At 26.4% G+C, this 22,658-nt stretch overlaps 1 protein-coding gene across 2 annotated transcripts; it reads right to left on the minus strand.

Moving 5' to 3' along the window:
- Window positions 1-175: 175 nt before the first annotated feature.
- Window positions 176-10,754, minus strand: LOC112601872 (zinc transporter ZIP1-like). 2 transcript variants are annotated; one of them, XM_025349729.1, is made up of 3 exons: window positions 9,565-10,754; window positions 9,261-9,414; window positions 602-734 (listed from the first exon to the last, which is right to left on the minus strand). In XM_025349729.1, the coding sequence occupies exons 1-3, from the start codon at window positions 10,303-10,305 to the stop codon at window positions 700-702; spliced, it is 930 nt and encodes a 309-aa protein (XP_025205514.1). In that variant the 5' UTR covers window positions 10,306-10,754; the 3' UTR covers window positions 602-699. The 2 variants fall into 2 exon arrangements, with proteins under 2 accessions (XP_025205513.1, XP_025205514.1); XM_025349728.1 differs by lacking the exon at window positions 9,261-9,414 and having other exon boundaries at window positions 176-734; window positions 9,565-10,735.
- Between the last annotated feature and the right edge of the window lie 11,904 nt (window positions 10,755-22,658).

Below are 22,658 nucleotides of genomic sequence, written 5' to 3' on the forward strand. Positions count from 1 at the left end.
TATTAAATACATATTTAATCAATACAGTTTAAGAGGTCAATCTTTTCAAGTTTAAATTCTTCTCTAGTTAAGTATGGGTGAATTTTATATTTTGTAAATTTTAATAATACGACTTATTATTTCATCATACTTATTTTAACCTCAAACTTCACATTTTATTTTCCTTCATAATGTATGTAATGTATTGATATATTATTATTTATTATCAAAAATATATAGTATTATGATATATAATTATACATAATATCTTATGTCCAACTTGTAATTGCGTGGGTAAATGGGTAAATGTACAAATGGACATAATATAGTCATATATACATATTTATCTGTTTAGGTTCATGTAAATTAGTTGACAAATATTATTCGGGTTCGGATATAAGCAATTGAATAGAAAGCATTGAAACAAAACCAATAGCTATAAACAATAGTCGTAATATTCTTTGTTTAATTTGTAAATTTCCAGCGGACGGTTTGAGCACTTCAAAGAACACCACATACATCAACGTGCCGGTAGCTAATCCTTGTAGAACGATTGAAAATAGGAGCACACTGTTTGTTTCTTCGAGATTGCTGACCAAAGTGCCTACGCCAATACCTATCGGAGACGTGATAGCAAAAATCAATATTGAACAGTGTGCTAGTAATGGCTTTGTCCTGTCTGAAAGCATCTGTAATCCGACGTAAAATGCGATAACCAGCTTATGGCATGCAACGGCCACAGTAAGTGACCAAACCTGTTAAATGGAAATTAAAGTTTTAATTAATTTCTGTAAAAATATTGTTGCCGTTTTATTTAAGCTAATTTTTTATAATTATTCAATGTTAAACTTTATGTACCAGTGTACCACCAACATTAAATAATTACTATTTTTAAACAGAAAAATAAATTAGATAAGCTATGAAATATTTTAAAAAGAACAAATTCATCGGTCCTAAGCCTAAATAAGCAAAATTCGAAAATCTCGTATTTTATTTAACTGAATGTATATTTAATTGATAGTTGAGATTTTTTCATTATTGATACTGTTGTTGAACATTGCAATTACTTAAAGAGAAATTAAGAAATAAAATTTTTAAAAAATATGCGAGATTTCTATTCATTATTATTAAAACAAAATTTTGAATAAAAGTAGAACAATGTATAACCAGTTTTATATTAAACAATTAAAATAAAATGTCAAAAAGAAAGTAAATAGTTGAACATGTTTACGGTAGTACGGTCAAAGATGAATGTATCTATTGATTTAATATTAATGTGTTTTTTTTATATCTGTTATTATTTTTTGGGAAATAAAAATACTTAGATTTTCAACATAGGGGGTAGTTTTTGATAGTATATTGTATTTAATGGGGGATAAAAAGTGAAAAATTCCCAACACTTTTAAAAATAATTAGGAAAACAAAACGAAAAATAGTAATTTTTACGCAAAACTAAGTTAACATTTGAACGAAATTATATATGTAAGAAATATAACACTTTTATGTACGTTATGAATTGTACTATACGCAATAACATTTTCATAATGTGTAAATTAATTTATTATAAGTTATTACTTATAGTAAATTTGTATTAACCCAAAAGTTAATACCAATAATATATTATTATAGTATAATTAATAATTATGAAATATTAATTATTATATGATAAATGTATTTTTTTCAGAAAAAATAAATCAACCTACGATATTACTAATTATAAAATAAATTACTTTAATGGAGAAATCAAAAAAACATACTTTGTGATATAGCCTGAAAAACTGTCTCCGATCAGACCTTTTTGTACGGTTCATATATAATGATATATGATTGAACTCAAATTTAACGCATCAAATGAAGTGACTATTATAGTTCGACAACTAATGTACAGCAGAAAAATATCCACTTATCACTGTTTTTATTATTGACTGCAGCGTCATAGGCTATAGGGATTTAAACATTTTTTTTTTTTATAAATTATTTTAACAATTTCTAGGCTATATACCTATTGTGTTGTGAAATATAAATTAATTTAAATATATTATATAAGTGTGTTATACTTTTGTATTTTGTGCATTAGTTATACGTATTAAATACATTTTAATACATTTATTCATTAAGATAAGAATATCATGGCTTTTTTAGATAATAGTACAATTAAAATAGTGAATAAATACTTAGATTTTAAAGTTCATAATTTTAAAAGATATTTAGGCTTTCGGTTGACATGATAATTTGAGTATAATAACTTGTTTGAAACGTTAAGGTTTAGAGTTATATTACTTATTCCCAAACATATTATAATGAAAATATTTTACAACTATTACAAGTCAAAATTATTAATCAAGTCTTTCAATAGATCTTTAGTATATACTGTAGTTTGTAAATGTAAATATTAATTTTAAGATAAGGAAATTTAATGATTTGGAATGTATATTTGTTAGAACTTAGTCAATATATATATTTAATTTTTTCAACATTTTATATTAGTCAATAGTTTATTTTATGATATCTATAATAACTAATAACTAATAAGTAAATTGTATTGCATTAATAAATATATAAATCATGTAATGCTTTAAAAATATGTCCACAGTTAGGCTACCGGAACATGAGATTTTGTCAAATAAAGGATAATTTTATATGTTTTTTTGGAAATATTTTAATTAAAGTTACAGAATGTAACATTTAAGAAACAGAACCCGTGGAATCTCCAAGGGGTATGATCACGTCTACTCCCAAGCCACAGTTTAAACAAATTGTATATATTGTTGAAAATAAAATCATAAAAAAACACATTAAACTTGTATCTATTAGACTATACTTTGGACACGTGCAAGTGTGAGTTTTAGGTATGTATCTATATATATATATATATATATATAATGAAGTATAAATAAATTATAGTTATATAAAATATATTATGGTATGACATCATTATGAATATTATGAATCAGCTACCTCACCATAATTAAGTATCTGGGGTCGTTTCTGCGTAGAATATAGAAATTTATGATATCTAATAGTTTTAATGTAAATATGTGATTAAAAGTTTACACAAAAATAATTATTTTGTGTAACTAACTTATACGATAGATGTATTGTATACTTATACACAATCGCTGTTCATTATTTTTTTGTGATAAATGATAATAATCATTTGTTTTTTGCTTCACAAAAATATCACAGTTGTGCTTTTAAGTATTTACTCGTTATCGTACTTTTTATACATCGATTATAACAAAAATACACAGTTCAAACCACTCATTACAATTTACAATTGTCAACTACTTAACTATTAACAATTTTATATTTAATGTGATAATATAATTTAAGTGTTATCTCCGAATAAAAGCCTTGATGGGCGTGTGTACTTATAAATTATGATATCTATTTATAGCTAGAATAAATTTGTTCAGGATTTGTCAGGTACATTTTGAACAGAATAGTTAATAGCATGGGCGTCCCTAGGGGTGACACGACGGGGATCTTGCCCCCCCCCCCCCCTAGAATTTAAATTTTTCACTTAATCGTAGTAATATAATGTAATAACGATGAAACATAATTATGTTCTATGAATAAAATATATAATAACTACAATAATGTACGATAAATAAAATTAAAAAAAAAAATCTTCATTTATTTTTCAAATTAATTTTGCCCCATGAAAAATATCTGGGGATGCCTATGGTCAATGGATAATACTTTAATTGGAATTTAAGTTAAAAAATTGACCATATATTATATAAAGAGATGATGTGTGGACATGTTTACCGCTTTCAAGACTAAAAATAATTTAGGTACATTTTAAAATATATAATTATGATTGTTGCTTTTAAAATAACATCATTTTTGTATCATTGCAATTGGTAATTACTATTTGATAAATATATATTTATATAATGTATTTATAAATATTTATGAAAATATTAATAATCCATAGAATAAAAAATAAAAGTTTATTTACATCAAACATTATTAGATATTTTTTAAAGTACTATTAAAACTCACGAATGAGTTTCAGATTGTAATAAACTTTAAATTAAGTTTGGAATGTTTTGAATACCTCTATAAAGTCTGATTTGAAATTAAAAATTCCAAAAACAATTTAGTAAATATTGAGAATAGTAGATAATTAGTAATAAATTCATTAACATTGTGAGGTTTATTTCATGAATCATAGTTCATAGGCATTTATCATTATTAAAGAGGCCTCTTGAAATATAGAGAATCAGGCTCAGGCGTCATTAAATAAAGCAAGAGTACACTTTTTAACATAGTTTTTTATAATGGTTATTAGCTTAAAGACGATTGCATTAATAAGCATTGTTTTATAATAAAACACTCATAGAGATAATCATTTAAGTTGAGCATTTATTTATTTTTATCTAAAAACAATAATATTTTATAAGAGGGTTTAATACACATTTTCACTTTTTATTCAAGTTTCAACATGTTTTAAATATTATAATCGCACATTTTTAAGTTTAAATACATATAATAAACTAATTAAAAAGTACAAATTTTAATTGTTATATTATTGAACATGAACTTAACTAATAGGTATAAAGACTATAATATAAATATAGAATGCTTAAAATCAATTATAGTTAACGTTTGAATACTTATAATTGTTCATATTCGATAAACTCAAGCTTTATATTAATTGGCTTTTATATCTATATACCTATGCAAAAAAAAAAACAAGTAGTAAAATATTAGCTACTTAGTATTATATTATAGTTAATAATTAGTTAAAATATTCTTTAAATTTTATTCATGATTCTGAGCGTAGCGATGATTTTACACTGTGTTTCTTTTTTGTGTGTTTGTATATGTAAATATTCAAAAAAATACTTATATTTTCAACGTTGAGAGTGGTATGGATAAAAAAAAATGGATTTAGGGTGTATTTTAAACAGGTCAAAATTAAAAATTATTATTATTTTTTCAAAATAGCGGAAATTTTTACTCAAATCTAGTGTTTGACAAAATCGACTTTGTTTTTTTATTTTTGGTGTTACTCTAAAATTGATAAAAGTAGATTCTTGAAATTTTTACCAAATGTTAATATGATTTTTTTCTATAAATAATATAGTTTTAAAAAGATTTTAAACTATTTTTTGACATTTAAAATTTTCAACTTTTTTTAAATGTTAATAAAAAATTCTCAAACTATTTTGTAGTTGAAGTTTTTGAAAAATTCTAATTTTAACTGGAGAAAAATATATTTTTATGTGTATTTGAAATTCAAATTTTTACAAAATTACATATACAGCCGTAAAATAGTTATTTCTCCTCAAATAAATTTTATTATATTTTTGTAATTAAAAGAACGAATATTTGTAAAAACTTGAAATTTTCATTTTTTTTAAACTCTTTTTAAGTTACAGTGGAACCTCGATAACTCAAATCGGTTGGGGGCAAAAAAAAAATTCGAGTTATCGAAAATTTGACTTTCAGAGGTTACACATATGATATGTTATAAAGTAGAGGCCAAGACATTCTTTCGAGTTATCGAAAATTCGACTTATAGAAGTTCGAGTTATCGAGGTTCCACTGTATTTATAGATAATAGATATTTAAAATTTTTTTGATTTTCATTTCTAGAAATATCGATAAAAAAATTTCGCTCTGCAAAAAGGTCTGAAAATTTAATACCAGATGCTACAAAAGTTCTTACAAAGATATTTAAAATATATTGTCACAATTTATTTCTATAAGCATTTAAAGTTTGAATTCCCATAAAATCCGTCAATATCACGAACATTTGTCAAGTGATGATGAGTTAAAAATGTAGAAGTGCTGAAATTTTTTATTGCTGTGATGCTTGAAGATTTAAAATTTAGTGGCTTATAGGTAGTTTGTATTGAAACTAAATTTTTAATTAATTTAACATAATTTATTTTTTTTTTGTTAGATATTTTAAGTTAAAATTTTGATGAAGTTAAATATTTTAACTATGAATAACAATATTCATTTTTTTTCTTGAAGTCTACAACATTATTCTGTGAGACATAAAATTTTTATGCATATTATTAGTTATTACACAATAATATTTTTAAATATGTTTTCGCAGAAAATAATTTAACCTACTCTGTTACTCATAGTAAAATAAATTGTTTTACTTAATAAAGTAATAACAAAAATAAAAAATATAACATGAAATATACTTAGTGATATAGGCTGATAGATCATCCCGCTCAGAATCGTTTTTTTGTAGGTATATACGATAATATTAATTAAATTTAAATTTAGCACATTCATCACCGTATAGCAAAGCCGTATCCATTTACTCACTTTATTTTTATTAAATTAATAGATAATATTATAAATATAATAATTGCAAAATTGGTGAATTATTTTTAATCATTAATGATTATTTAATTAATTTTATAAAAAATAAATGTATTTTTTTACTATAGAAAGTTAGTTTTATAAAAAAAAAGTTATATGTAAATAACATTGATAATTTCTGTATTTATATTCATACAGATAATATATTACAATAAAAATTGTATTAAATACGGATACTTAGCATAGAATAGCATTAAAAGGATTGGAAACAACATGTCTTAATAAATGGTAATCATAAATATAAAGGCATGACAATACAATTAACTTCCAATCATAGGTCTAAAAATTGAATACTAAATGTTATAATATTACAGCAATATTCATTAGACTTTATCCGTTAAACGTGGTTACTTCGCGCATACCACATATGTGGTTATGGCCGAGTACAATGCGCTGTGGTTAGTAACTTAATTCTTTTGGCGAACAGAGGATAAAGAAAATTTCCATTACCTACATTTTAAATTGTAATTGTGTAAGTGGGCTACGTTCAATTAATAATAGGTAAATTAGGCAATTTATGATGAGTAGTATATTACAAATGACAATTTAGAACATGCAGTAAAAAAGTATATAACTATGTTTTAATTTTCAAAAACATTTTTAAGAAGTAAAATTAGTCAAAACGTTGTATGTTTCATTTTCTTTTATATTTAAATATTTAATATTGAATAAATCTTAAATTATTAAAGTATTAAACAATAATTATTGTTGAAAATACATACACACGACACTAAAGCAATAGTAATTATAATACATTTGTTTTTAGACAAACTTTGTCACTTTTTATTAGACCAGCTGACAGTTGGTTCTTAGTAACTATGTTTCCATTATTTTAATTTCTTGATTTGACCTTATTTAATCCTATCAAAACAAAATTATTGACTGTAAAAGTATTATAGAATATGTTAAATAAACTTTAACCTTTATTTTTTTTAATACACTATATGGTTTATACTGTAAATCGTAAATGCGTTTATCGTCCATGGTAAGGTGTTTGAATAATTATAAATTCTATTATATTTCTATATAGGTACAGCTACAATGTTATAATCTAAATATTTCATCCGAAACTTTGTTAAATTTTGAATAGGTAATATATTTTGTAAGTGTTACGAGTTACTTAAAAAAATTATTTAGATTATAATGATATTTTTTTAATTCTGATAATTATTTTTATTCCGTATAACATATTGTTATTTTTATTATCAACAATAGATTAATGTTTGTGTAGATAAAGTGCGTTTTATGTTTTGTAAAATATATACCTACATTTACATTTTATATATTTGATAGACAATTGTGGGGTACCTATAAATTATAATTTATAAAGAAGCATAGAATCAGTTTTATTTTAGAAAACATGCATTTCATAAAAAAATAATTTTTATCAACTATATACTATACTAGTGTTGGGCGAGTATTGGTTTTTTGAAGTCAAGTCGAGTCGAATCGAGTTTCAATTACATCGAGTCGAGTCGAGTTCAAAATTCGAGTACTCGAAAAATGTCGAGTACTCGAAAAAAGAGTCGAGTATTAGACAATTCCAGAATATTAAAAAAAAAATCACCCAAGTCGGTATATCCGTTCTCAAAAACAACTATAAACTATAAAATGTCGTTTTCATAATAATAAATATAATATATATATATATATAATATAGCAATAACAATCCATTCACTATTGTTAATAATTTAAAGTTTAAACCATCAACCATCCTAGAATTCTTATCGCGAATACTCGTATTTGGGTTCTCTCAGTTATTTATAGTTTCAACATTAAATAATTATTTTTACATAATATACTATATAGTGAAACACTGAAACAAGTACTCGATTCAATTCGAGTATTTGGTTCAAGTCGAGTACTCGTATTTACGAATACAAAATTTTTTTAGTCGAGTCGAGTCGAGTTCAAGTACTCGACTCGAAAATTTTTCCCAAAGTCGAGTACTCGAACAACACTATACTATACCAATAACTGACCAAATTAAATTAGATTTTGTTTTTGCTTTCGGAATATATTTTAATAATATATTTAATTCGTATTGAATTAAAGATTGACAAATTGTAAACTATCAATACTTAAACATAAGTAGGTACGTCATGTAAGTAATAGAATTATAAAAAAAAAAAAACAGTGAAGTCAATTTCGTTGGATTTTACTTATGACCATGAAAATAAAATAATTTAACACACGATTTTATATTATGATAACGGGTCACCTCACCGAACAAGTTCATTATAACTACTACAGTCTACCAGTCTAGTAAAATATTTTGGTAGTAGATAGTATTTTAAATACTTCATAAAATTCAAAAATCAGTAAATCAATGATCACATAAAAGAAAACAAATATAAATAGAATGTGCATTAAACATAAAATAAAAATATAATCTACGTAAAACAATACAAATTGGGTAAAACTTTTATTCATTCTTTTAATTTATAAATAGTTTAAAATTTACAGATAATTATTTTCAAAGGTGAAAATTATCAATTTAATTCAGATACTGGACTATTATAATGGTATATTTAAACTATAAGTGTAAGGAGATAGTAGGTCAATTGAATTTAAAATAAAATTCGAAATAACTTTAATAACCCTAAATAATAATGTTCATTCTCTCACGATTAAAATATTTTTTATCTGTATGAGTGTGTGGGGGTGTGGCAGTTGGCAGCGACTTGTACCTTACTGAACTTTCAAAAACAAGGAAAACGATAATACAATTTTAATCAAATTTAATGCAAAAAAAAAAAAAAAAACTAAAATTGATTTAAAAGTAAAAATAAAATAATTTAAAAATGTCGTATATTTTTTTTTTTTTTACGGAGTATTAATATACGTATTTTAAATAGTTTTTAAAGTCACAAGTGTCTGCATATCAGCTGCGGTACTCGAATACTTTTAAAAATTATCTTACGTACAAGATTGCAGCTGACAATGTCGCCGGAATACCGGATATACTGCAAAGCGTATTATAGTTCGTGGCTGTGATACACGTGACGATATAGGTGTGCGATACACATAAATCGGATGGAAACCACGGGGATAGGATTCTATAGGGCAAGTTCGTCTGACCTGCAGAATCGAAGCGCACATAGTAATAACTAACAATAAGACATACTACAATAGTGTAGTGCACTTAATATATATTATATATATATATATCGATATCGATGCGGAAATCGATTGTGAAGAATATCGTAGAACTCAAGTCGACCGACTGACCTGTGTGGAAGTCTTCTCCAGGCCGACTGCCAAGCCCTCGAACAGTTCGTGTATGCTGAGCGCGCCGATGACCAGGAAGCCGCGGACGACCGACTCGGACGCGGGCGCTGCGGCCGGCACCGGTTTCTTGACGGCCGCCGCCAGTTCTACGGAAGACATGCACGAGTTGTAGTTGACCACCCGCCCGGGGGCCGCGTCCGTCTTCTCGCATCCGACGGCGTTCGATTGCCCGACGGCGGCGGACGCGTCGCCGCGGCGCTGTTGGGGGGGCGCGGCGGCGGCGACGTCGTCGTCGCCGCGGCCGCGGTCCGTGGTGCTTTGGCCGCTGCCGCTGTGGTGCGGGTGACAGTCACCGCCGGTGAACCCGTGCACCAGCTCCTCGATGGAGTACATGAAGAAGAAGCCCGAGCACATGATGAGCTCGGCGAGCAGGCCGGACCAGGGCGATTTCGGGTCGAGCGTCTCGTCGGCGGTCAGCTGCTCGACGCCCTCCCGGACCTCGGGCAACAGGTGCAGGAACGTGGTGCACAGCAGCACGCCGCCGCCGAAGTTGAGTATCAACCGGAGCGCGGTGTTGGCGGCGCCGCGGGCCCGCCGCCGGATGCCCAGCCGCTCGAACACGCACACTGGCGTGCTGCCGGCCACGAACGATGACACGCCCAGGAACGCCATGGCCAGCACTTTTGCCAGCACCACCGACGACGGGTTTTCGTCCGTCTCCGCCGCCTCCGCCGCCGCCATCGAGCTCGCCGTCGCCGTACGCGTGTGCAATTATATCGTCGTCGTCGTCTTTGGACGTATTTCTCGCGGACTCTGCCCTGCACCGCTCACCTCGACCACGACCCGTTGGCTTCAGCTGTGTCCCGCTGTGCGTGCGACCACACGAGATACGTTTAAACGCGCGCCGTCGAACAGACACTGCGTACCTGGCGTGCGTGTGTGGGTCTGATCGTGCGCGAGTGTGGGTATATCTCGCCGAGCACCCACTCACACGCGCGCACGCAGACACAATTGTGGCCGCGAGATAAGACGACCGCGCGCGCCCAACAGATCTAATCGCGTCCGCGTACCGGCACGTTGTCGCACTCGACGATATTATATTTTGTTATTTATCGCGGCGTTCAGTCCGATACGCACACTGTACCGGCGGCGACGCGCACACGGCTCGCACGGCCGCCAATGCGACCAACACGCCTGGTATAGCATAGTACTATTATTTACAGTCGGTCTCGAGTAATATTGATAAACAAAAATAATAATACTATAATAATATAATATTATACTAATGCGCGCGTCGTCGTGTGTCTATTATTGTCTCTCGTTGTTGTTGTTGTTGTTGTTGTTATTGTTTTTTTTTTTATCATTATTCGTCATTATCACCGTTACTATTACTATTATTATTATTATTGCTTCTCGGGATATGTAAAATGTATACACACACGCGCGCGCGCGCGCGCACACGCATGACATTGAATTGAAACGCGTTCCGACACGTTCGGTTTAAAAATTTTTTTTTTTTTAGGAAACGCGACATCGATTGCTTTCCGTAAGATATTTAACCACACACTCATGCGATGTATTATTGCATTGAGCAATAAATCAATAGTCACCGTCATCTTTTACGTCTAACTTATCAACAATATGAAGAGCACTTATATTATAACTCTAAGACGATTGTACGTAGTATTCTTTGTCTTGATGAAATTTTAATTTACAAATTTATAACGATAATAATAATCTTTATAATAATTGAGTCGCAGATAAACTATAGCTACTACTAGCTACAATGTTCCTTGTAAGCTCAGCGTGTGTTGGACGTGTTGGTAGGGATGAGTACCGGGACAGAATATTATGATACCTATTTTAAATTGAAATTTTACGATATAAAATATTTTATTGTAAATTCGGTGACTTTTTTTTAAAAAGAACAAGATTAAAAAAAAAAAACTGCTCAAAATGTACGTCTAAGTATCTAACTCTTCTAACTACTTACAGTTTGTCTATAGTACCAAATACTTTATGTTGATTATTTTTATGTTTATGTATACCTCAAGACTGGTTCAAGTCTACATTCGTCACAAAAACAAGTATATAATAATTTTTACTAAATTACCTTATCATTATAATTATAATTTATAAGTCGTAAGACGTGCGCACATGCCTATTACTCTAGAAGTGAATGTGTAAATCAGCTATATAAAATATGGTTGAACAAATTTCAGTGATTTAAAGATATTACCTCTTACCCGGCTTACCCCCACGGCCGCCCATTGAATGCGTCGCTTTTTTTTTATAAATTAACAAAAATTAAAATAATTCTATTAGGGTCATAAACAATTTTAAATTTATAAAGTTATATTGTAAATAGTTATTACTCATTTGTAAGTATTCTAATTGAAATAAAAAAATTTTGTAAACCATATTAATTACGTGAGATAAACTCAAAATTTACATCCGCCATAAGTGACAACTGACAAGCAATATTAGACAGGAGTAAAAAAAAAAAATTGTACTTATTATTATTATTTAAAGTAATTTTGTATACTATTTCATAAATAATTTAATACTATTATTATTACATGATTAGTATTAGTTATTAGGTAAAACGTCGCGCGTTGTGCTCATTGCAACTTGCGCACCAAATGGAGTCTGTCGTGAGCAAAGGATGTCCTAGGACCTAGGTGAATATGTATTTTTATATTTATTGATATGAGTAATAGGTATGAATCTCACAAACTCAATTTTAATAAAATATTAATATATTTATTTTTAACCTGCCAACTTGTCATGTTACTATTCTGAATGTAGGTAATTAAATCCTTCCGGGAAACTCGTGACTGCATTCTGTTATTGCATTGCGTGCACGTACATCGGTTTTGCGTCGTTTTATTTTAACTTCTCGTTAACTGGACCCAGGTCAATACCTATTTAGTAAATAGGCGCACTGCGTACTCATTGAAGATATAAAATTATTATGACACTGCGTTTATTGCGTATTAGTCATTCAAAGGTATACTATTATTACATTCAATAATATTCTTCAGCTATTTTGCTAATATTTTGCGAATGGCGATAGATTACGAGGGACTTAAAAAAATTAATAGATTCTTAGCTATAATAAAATATAATAAGTAATAACAAAATAATATCCGTACCCGGATTATTAACAATAAAATTATCGATTTTGATTGTTTAACAACTGATATATACCTAATATAAAAAGACATTTATTTTTTTATGCAGTATTTGCATAATACGACGTACCTATCTGAATAAATGACTTCAAAAAAAATATCTACGCAACTTGTTTAATCCTACGAGATTTTTAAACGATTAATATAACGTATAGTGTGTATTTTATTATATTTATAACAACGTTATGAATAGTTCAATTTGATAATAATATGCAAGCATGCAACATTGCGTATTCTGTCAACAAAGAGAACCCTTTAAATGTTAATAATTGTCTACTAAGTATTAAAACATAAGTTTATGATTTCGTTTTTAACTAACCTACAAGTAGATAGGTAGGTATGTAAAAAGATTGATATCGCGCGTCATAGTGTTATCGAGCATAGGTTAATCGAGTGTCTATGGACTATATATAGATATTAGTGGTTACCTACCTAGATTAATGTTTTTCTATTACATAATACTTTTTTTTTTGACTAGTATGATTAGATAATGATAAAAAATTATCCTTATATTTAAATCAAAAATAAAGATTTATGCGTGCATAAATACTTAGATCTAATTGCAATAACATGTTATTTACTCAATCATTCAATGATTAATAAATTAATAATAATTATTAATAAATTATGTAATATTTAATTTTGATATAATATTATCTTATTGTGTACCTACTTATATTATTATTGTAATATCATTTCACATTAATAAATAATTTAAAGATATTAATTCATTTAGGGCCATTCATTAAATATTTAAATGTACATGCATTAATATAATTTGATTAAGTAGGTATACTTAAATAGTTAAAGAGTGCAGGAATCAATTAAATAAATGAACTAGGTCAACTAAAAAATTATGTTTCTTATCGTTATTATTTATTATATTTATATGAAAATCATTTTTTTTTTTTTTGTTAGTTTAAATTGAATATATTAAATCTTACAATATAATTTATAAGACATTTTAAACTAATTTTTATCAAATATAAAAAATTGTATACGTGTTTATTTAAAATATATATCTATAATGCGTTTAATATGTTTCTATTAGTTATAAATTATAAATTATTTGAATGTTTTTCTCATTAAAGTTACACAATTATTGCACAAGTTATTTATTTTATTAATTTATTAACCAATAATCAAATCACTAAAAATTTGTAAATTACTCTATGACGAGTTAGAGAAATTAATAAAATATTATTTATTTTATAAATAGTTATAATTTATAAATATATTAATTATATTATATGGAAAGATAATATTATGATATTATACAGATGGATTTCTTCTTATCAGTTCTTGTAAATATAACATGGAATACGTAATCTATAAGAAAATAAAATATGTACTTGTGTAATGTGTATGTAAATTTTAAAATTATGTTTTTTTCATACTTCATAGTATCTAATTATAAATATTAGAATATATTTTTGTAAGTATAAAATATAAATCCCTATTTCGTATAATTTTAGTATTAAGTACTTCAAATGTAATCTAGTCCAACCAATGGATTTAAATGACATTTAATATTACAATTATTATAATTTACCTACATTGGTTGTTACTAATAATTATTTTTGTAAATATTTTTTACCGAATCTTTATGATTTATTTTTTTTTTGCTTTAATTAAAAAATTTCGTAAATAATACAGATAATCAATACTTAGTGTGGTAACATGCCTATCTATTGTTTTAGAATTTATGATCATAATGAATGTTTTAGAAAATGTTTCTATAATATATTACTAACCTACTGTAAACATGTAGAATCACCTTTTGCTGTAATGATGGCTATTCCAAAAAAAGAAATGCTTAAATTAAATATAACAATTTCTTTTCCAATGTTGATTAATACATTTTTATCTGTATCATACAGACTGTATGACTGATTATACATTTCATTGAAAATTGTAGATATAGGTGACTAGTGATGGGTAAACACATGAACTGTGATCATGTGTTTTAATCATATAGGTATAGATAATTATATTACCTAATCAAAATATAAACTATTAATGATAAACATTAATAATAATATTGTAATATTATTGCCGTAATGGCTATAGAATATAGATAGTCGATTGTAATGCTTTCTTATAAAACTAATATAGAGAAAATAATAATACCTAATTATTACAGTAAATATAAGTTAATCAGTTTTTATCTGTACTTCTTAAATAATACGTATAATTATAATAATACTATCTATACTTTTATTACTAATTAATTAGCTTATGCTTTTTTAAATTATTGCCAATATATATTATTTTATATTTAAACCATTAAAAAAGACAAAAAGTTATCTTAAGCTGATAAGTTTTTTATAAAATGTATTCTAATTATTAAATATTTAATTAAACATTTTAAATAAATGATTTTTCACTAAATGTATTATTTTCTCGTAAAATTTAAGAAAACTTAGTGCCTTAGCCATAAATAGTGACTATTTGATCAAAGTGATACTTGGATTTTACAAACCTATATAATAGTGGTTAAGTTGCCAAAAATTGTAAGTTCATTTTTTTTTATATAATATAATATTATTATTATACATTATACATAATAAAATAAATTCTAAACAACTGTTGCAGTTGTTGTGATACGAGGATACTATGAATAACAAAATAAACGACTAATTTATGACTTACCTTGACTCACCTTTAGCACGTAATCTCCAAGAAACATCCGACTCATTTCGTCAGATTTAAAGTGACGAGTAAGTATATGCTAACGAGGATCATTTTCCCAGAATTGCATTGCAGTGATTGCATTACCTACACGGAACTTTACATGGCGCTTATAAACGGCGACGGGAAAACGATAATGATCCTAAATTGTTGTCCACTGAAAATCAGAAAAAGAAAATAGTTGGTGGCTACCGCTTTCCTCGAATAGTTAATGGAAAATATCGCGGTTATCGGTTTTTTTTTTTTTTTTTAATAAAATAAACCCACAATGTGAAGGGCAAAAGCCCTTAATTGGAGGAGGAAGATCAGTGATACATTTAGTTTTGAAACTCAGACGTTCGAATTATTGAGGTATCTGCACAAAAATTATAAATAAATAATTAACTGTATAATATTATAATGATAAAAAAAATAAAAAAATAAATAATACACAAAGGATAATTCATCAAACATACACACCTCAAACATTGATATTGATTTATCAATATTTATAACAATTATAACTTATAAAAATGGTTAAAGTTTAATGAAATATACTAGACTAATATTTAATTTATTTCATATTTCTTTAAAACTATTTTTGAAGACTTAATATAAGCATTTTAGTAACTGAAAAACTATTCATTTGAATTTTGAATTAAGTACCTACATGTCATGATAATTAAAAATAAAGTTATCTAAAAAATAATTTTAAATGAAATAAAGGGTTTTCATTTGAAAAATAAAAGTTTTTAATAATTATAAGATGCTCTTTAAGTAGGTAATACAAAAAATCTTGAGAATTTAAAAATACAGTTTTTAAAAATGATTTGAAATTTAAAAATTTAAAAAATGAGAATTTGAATAAAATCATTACTAAAGGAGAAATAATGGAAGTGAGTATATGTTTAGTAAATAACCCTGTATTAATAATAAGTTAACATTTTTTTTTTTTTTTAATAAATCGTGAAATAAATAAAATTAAATTTGCCTCAAATAAAATATTGATGTGTACATTTTAGAAATCAATTTCCAATATATTTTTCATTAATTCATAAACTTTATTTTATTGTTATAAAATATAAATTAATTATAATTTAGTAAATTTTCATCATGTTATAAATATTTTTTATTTTATGTTTTGAAATTTTTTTAAACGCGTGACTTATTTATTTAAAAAACTATTTTCCATAAAAAGTTGGGTCCTGAGACCGAGCCCCTTTTACCATTAATTTGGGCCTTTTCGCAAATGAACTAAGTCAAAAATTGAAAAGCTATGAAATGCTTATCTCTTTGGATCTGCAATTTAATTTTATGTATGATCAATATATTTAATAATTGTATAATAATAATTTCAAACACAGGTATATGCTGTATAAAATAAATGTCACCTAGTGCTGTCACTCTCCAATACCACTTGTACTACTTCATAAAATAAAAATCTTTGTAGCACACAGTGTATATATATAGGTTTGTATAATCCAACAGGAATTACATTAAAACACTTACGTTATACATGCGGTCCGAGGATTTTCTTTGTACGTATAGGTATTACATTTGAATTAATGGCATTACATTTACAAATTATGTACTCGTATATATAATATTATCGTTGATTGTCGTCGTTTCGTGTAATTTGTATATACGAATTTGTACATATATATATATATATATATTTGATATTGATTTCTCGACATTATAATATTGCAGCCGACGATGGTATAATATAACAATTGGATTGAGTTGGTAAATGGTAGATACGTCTACAGAATTTCGAAGACAAAAGTGTCGCGTTACAATCGGAGCGCAAAAAGTAGTTACATTGTGCTTTAAGGCAAAATATTGTTTATACAAACATAATCCCGTTTTCTACACATATACTATATTTTATTATTTTTCAAAAACATAGGTACCAGCCGTTTCACAAAAGCCGCATCCAAGTTGTTCTATAAGGACAATACGTTACGGCGTGTAAAAGTCGAAATATGGCAAAATGCGAACTGTCCATGGTACTTGCTACTTAGAAAAACGTCATATTTCGACTTTTTTCGAGTAGACCTAGTTGTGATCAATATAATTTGAACAAAACTGTAGTAACTATCAACTATGTTATATTTTATAAGTAGGCACGATGTTTTTTTTTTTTAATATCAGGTTATTTTATTATAAGTAACGATAAAATAAATTATAATTGTACTAAACTATTTATACTATAGTCTATAGTATTATAATTTATAATTAAAAAAATAAAATAAATATTTCATACTGAAATTTGCAATTTAATTATTATTGAATAAATTGATCAATCTGTGTATATAAATTAGAAACTACTTAAATTGTGTCATGGGACCAGGCTCTAAGTCAGAGCCCAATGAATATAAACAAGTCTCAAGGTCAGAATCTTAAATTTGTGGGAATAGACTTGTGAGAAAACAGTTTTTTACATGGGCAGTTCTACGTAGATTGCTCACGCTTAAGCTCAACCAGTAGCTTGGTAATTATTTGGTTCCTACTAATAGATCAACGAAAAATATTGTCTAAGAAATTTTGCTGATAATATTTTGAATAACTATTCGTAAAACATTTATTTTAAGCTTTCATTGCCAAAACTTATCGCAAACGAAGCCATGACCAAAAGCTATAACTTATAAAACAGGTTATGATAGTGATAAAATTGTCTTAATAATTAATTAATATGTATGAAATATAATTTTAACGATCTTAATAATTTTTTTTTTTAAATCTAGCTAGATTACATTTTTATACTTAAATTCGGTAACGACAGGTAATTCAGCTAATATAATTATACACGAATTCCTTGAAGTCGGCTGATGATAATTGTTTTTGTATTGGCACCAGATCCACAGAATAAATTTATTATAAATGTATTCTGTATCAAGTTTATACGTGAGTCGTTTTTAATTACTTATAGCTCTTTTAGTTTCAATATCGAAATTTCATAGAGATATATTCTTCATACTATTGTTTTAACGATTTATTTTAAACAATGAAATATCAAACATACTTGTATTTTTTTTTTTTGTGTGAGATAAAATCGATCGTAACAGTATGGACTATCCATCATTATTCAAACGTTCATTAGAAATTGGAAACCGTATTTTTATGAAACAATCCTCATTTGAAATTAAACTACATTTTATTAGAATTTTATTCATGATTTTTGTTATTAATTATTTATAATAGTTTTAACTATAATTAGTATTTATAATTTTCAAACTATAAATTTTCATGGCTTTTTAAGTAACAAAAAGTGATCGTGTTAATAATGGGTGTTTCCTATTAAAATTTTAATAGAGTTACGTTGCAATTTGTATTATATTGTATACTATTGAAGTATTAATGTTGAGTGTTGACACCATTTAAATAACGCATTTAAATTTTTAATTTCAAAATTATTTATAATCATTTGATTATAAACTTGATAGTCTACATAATAAATAAGATACGATTTTAAAAATAGAAAATTCACAATTTACTTTTCCACTATCTAATATGAAAATATAACCTTTATCTTTATTCTTTAAAGTTGACATATTTTATTATTTAAAATAAAATAATTTAACTAATATAGTCTATATTACTAAAATATGGCTATATTAAATAATGTATGTTTAATAAATTATAATTGTACTGTGAAAAATGAATAATATTTTGTTTTGTCTTGTACCCACAATTAATCAATATTTGGGTTGAACGGAATATTATTAAAATTGAATTAGGCTCGTAAAATAGTTTAGTTAGTGGTGAGTGGAAAACCGTCTTTTGAAAGTAGTCAATCGCTATAGTGGTGTCGTAAACGATATTTTATTGTTATTGTTATTATGTATTTGACGAAGCGTTGACATAAAAATTGCATTATACACACTTCTATTGGATAAACCCCGCCGAGGAGAAAAGTTTTTTTAGTCATTATTTTAGTTGTATTGAATGCGTTCGTATGAACAGTAGAATTTATATTAAGCGAATTCTTTTGTATAATATTATTCGTCATTAAGTGACTACTCAGTACTCAATAAAATAAAATGTTCAAATAAAAATAAAAATACCAACCGTGATTAGATTTAAAGTAGTATTAAAATTATTAAATATGGTTCATTAATTCATAAGGAAATTAAACTTAAAAAAAAAAAATAATAAGTAAGGTCAATTGTATGATATTTAATAATTAAATTTAGTGAATCGTAAAGAGTCTAGGATGTTGGTATTAAAAGTATTAAAAAATCTTTAAAAGTGTGTGTTGGCGCTCGACGCTGGTCGTCGAATGGCCGGACGATTATTCAACGTAAATAATATCACATTGAGATTGTGCCAGAAATATACATTTATTATGTATTCCACAATAGCGTCACTATGTCGTTCAAATTGGACATTCGACGAACATATAATATAATATTATTGCTTTTTTAATATTATTGTAATATTTGGTATGAGTTTTACTGCGTATTTATTATTAAACTAATTTATTTTTACTTTATTAAAAACTGCTATTGTTGGTTTATTATATATTATTATGAGTTGAATTGTATTGACAGTAAAATACTATAAACATTAATTGTCTATAACTTTTATTCATCTGGTTAATTTTTTAGTAAATAATAATGTTATGATAACTTTAAAATTTTTAAATTAAGTGTTTTATTTGAATGACCTTTAATAAATACAAGAAAACGGTCATTTTCAAGTTCTAAAATGTGTTTATATTAATATAATGATTACATTATATAATTTGTACACTACATGAACTGAGATAATCAACTTTTTTTTCATCTAAGATGATTAATGATATAGTGGCAAAATAATAAATATAATTAATAACAGGAAATTGGGTCTTAAGAAAAATAACACAAATACAATTTTAACTAAGAATATAGAGATAAAATATTATGAATTTGAATTAATTAAAATAATTTAATATACTTTATACGTTTATATAGATATTTATAATTTTTGTTTTACCTTTTTTTTTTTAAGTAGGTACAATCTATGATTGTAACATTATGTGAATAACGGCAAGGTGAAGAACAAATAATTTAAATCGTATATAATTATGTCTACCGGAAATGAACTCTGCGGGATACTTATTTTAGTTTTTATCTACCAAAATGACCGTGGTACTTAAGAAGTGTTGAATCTCAAAAACGCAATAATTTTTTGGTTTACATAATGAGATGTAATTAAAAAAAAAAAAATTCTCAATTTATTAATTACTCAAAATTAAATTTTTTTTCTAAGGATAATATGCTTTCATAAGTTGATTTATAATATTAATAATATAAATATAATTTAATATAAACTATCCTTAAAAATTACGCTGATACATTCATCTCCTTCGTTCAGAATCGTTTTTTCATAAACAATGATTTATCATTGAACACATCATTGTATTAATGTAATCAATGAGTAATGACAAGACACAATCGATACTTATCTGTAACTATACAGTAGAAGCGAGTTTTTGGTTTGTATTGTACTCGTAATTTTATTTATTTTTTTTTTTTGTGTAGTTCTTACTTTAACTAAGATGTATAGGTAACAACAATAACATACGAGAACGGCTATTTGATATAATAATATTTACCATTTGTTGTTCATACCTACATTTGAAACAAACTATCATCATATAGACACGTGTATTATTAATCTACTTATAAACAAGATTTTCTAGGAGTGAAAGAGTCATAAAATAAAATACTCATTTTGGGGATTCATCCTCCATAGCAAATACCTCCTGGCCTTGTAAATACGCCATTATATTGAAGATACATTAAATATTTGTATGACATTGGTTCTTACGTTATAGCTTTTTGTTTGAAACCATATTTGTCGATCTATAACTATGAATATTATAGCCTAGAAAAAATTGAATAAACCGGATACAATGTAAGACTAACACTTTTTATTTAAAATTTCTGCAGTATGTTCACAAAATTATTTATTTCAGTAAGTAGAAATAGTAGAATTACAAATTGCTATTGTATTAGTGTTTCAGTGTTGATTGATGTCGATAAAAATTTATTTAAAATATGCTAATTAATCATAAATAGTTTACAAAATAATGATCTAGCCGTTATAATCTTACAAGAAATACAATCTAAAACCATCTTAAGGCACAATAAGTATATGAGATAGGTAATTAAAAACAATATATTATATAATACAAATAGTGGGATACACTGAGGCGAAAATCTACTCAATACTTGCAAATAGATTTTTACATTTTTTATTTGGTTCATCGTGTTTATTGTTTATATAATTTTCAGTTAGCAAATAGTATTATGCATTTATGTAAATTAGTATCATAGATCACAAAATCATAAAAGTTTGAGATGTTTTTGAGAATTATCATGAGTTATAGAGAATTCAGTTAAACTTTTGATAAATGGTTTGACGAGTAAAACATTATTTTTAGTTTAGATATCAAATTTTGTCAAAGTTTGAGCTTTAAACATGAAAAAGTGGTATTTGTATGACTATGTTTTTTTCTATATTTTTTTAAATTGTCAAAATAATTCAATTAAATATGGTGTTTTCTATCAGATATTAATTTAAAAGTGGAAGTAAAAAACCACAAATTATTGTAAAATTAATAAATTTCTTCACTAGACGCTCAAAATCTAAAATAGTTAGGTTTATAAGCTTATATAATTTATAAATTATTAATTACTCATTTATTATAAAATAAATCCTAGTTATTTTGTTGTAATTTAAAAAGTTAATAGTTATGAAGATTTCAGATGTTCATTAAAAATGAGATTGAATTTAAAAACTAATCTTTATTTTTTAAACTACTTATTTGTAGAGTTCATTGATACATGAAATTATTATGAATGATGCAAACAACAAAATATTTGCCTTATAAAGAAGTTACATATACCGTACATTTACACTAATATATATATACATCATATTACCTATAGCATACATTATATAGATTAGTATTTATTATGATGAATTATGAATTATGAAATAAGAATGATAATATTATTTTCAATAATTTTTAGTAAATATCAATTATTAAACGTAATACAAATCAGATAAAAATTATTAGGTATCAAAGTCATGTTGAAAAATTATCATTTGTTTTTTTATAAACAAAGTCCACATTTCTTTTAGATTTTGAGCGATTTTGAGCTGAGCAATGATTTACAATAATTTTTTTCTTTTTGTTATCACCTTTTGGAATAGTAAAAATACTTAAATTACTAATTT

The sequence above is a fragment of the Melanaphis sacchari genome, unplaced genomic scaffold, assembly GCF_002803265.2.
Source record: "Melanaphis sacchari strain LSU unplaced genomic scaffold, SCAv2.0 Contig7_pilon_pilon, whole genome shotgun sequence".
NCBI lineage: Eukaryota > Metazoa > Arthropoda > Insecta > Hemiptera > Aphididae > Melanaphis > Melanaphis sacchari.

What these genes read in the sequence shown, in the direction of transcription:
- LOC112601872 (XM_025349728.1), bottom strand. Translation starts at nt 10,305, where the DNA reads ATGGCGGCGGCGGAGGCGGCGGAGACGGACGAAAACCCGTCGTCGGTG. An exon ending in TGGAGAAGACTTCCACACAG is followed by an intron (nt 735 to 9,564) that starts GTCAGTCGGTCG and finishes TCCATTTAACAG; the next exon opens with GTTTGGTCACTTACTGTGGC.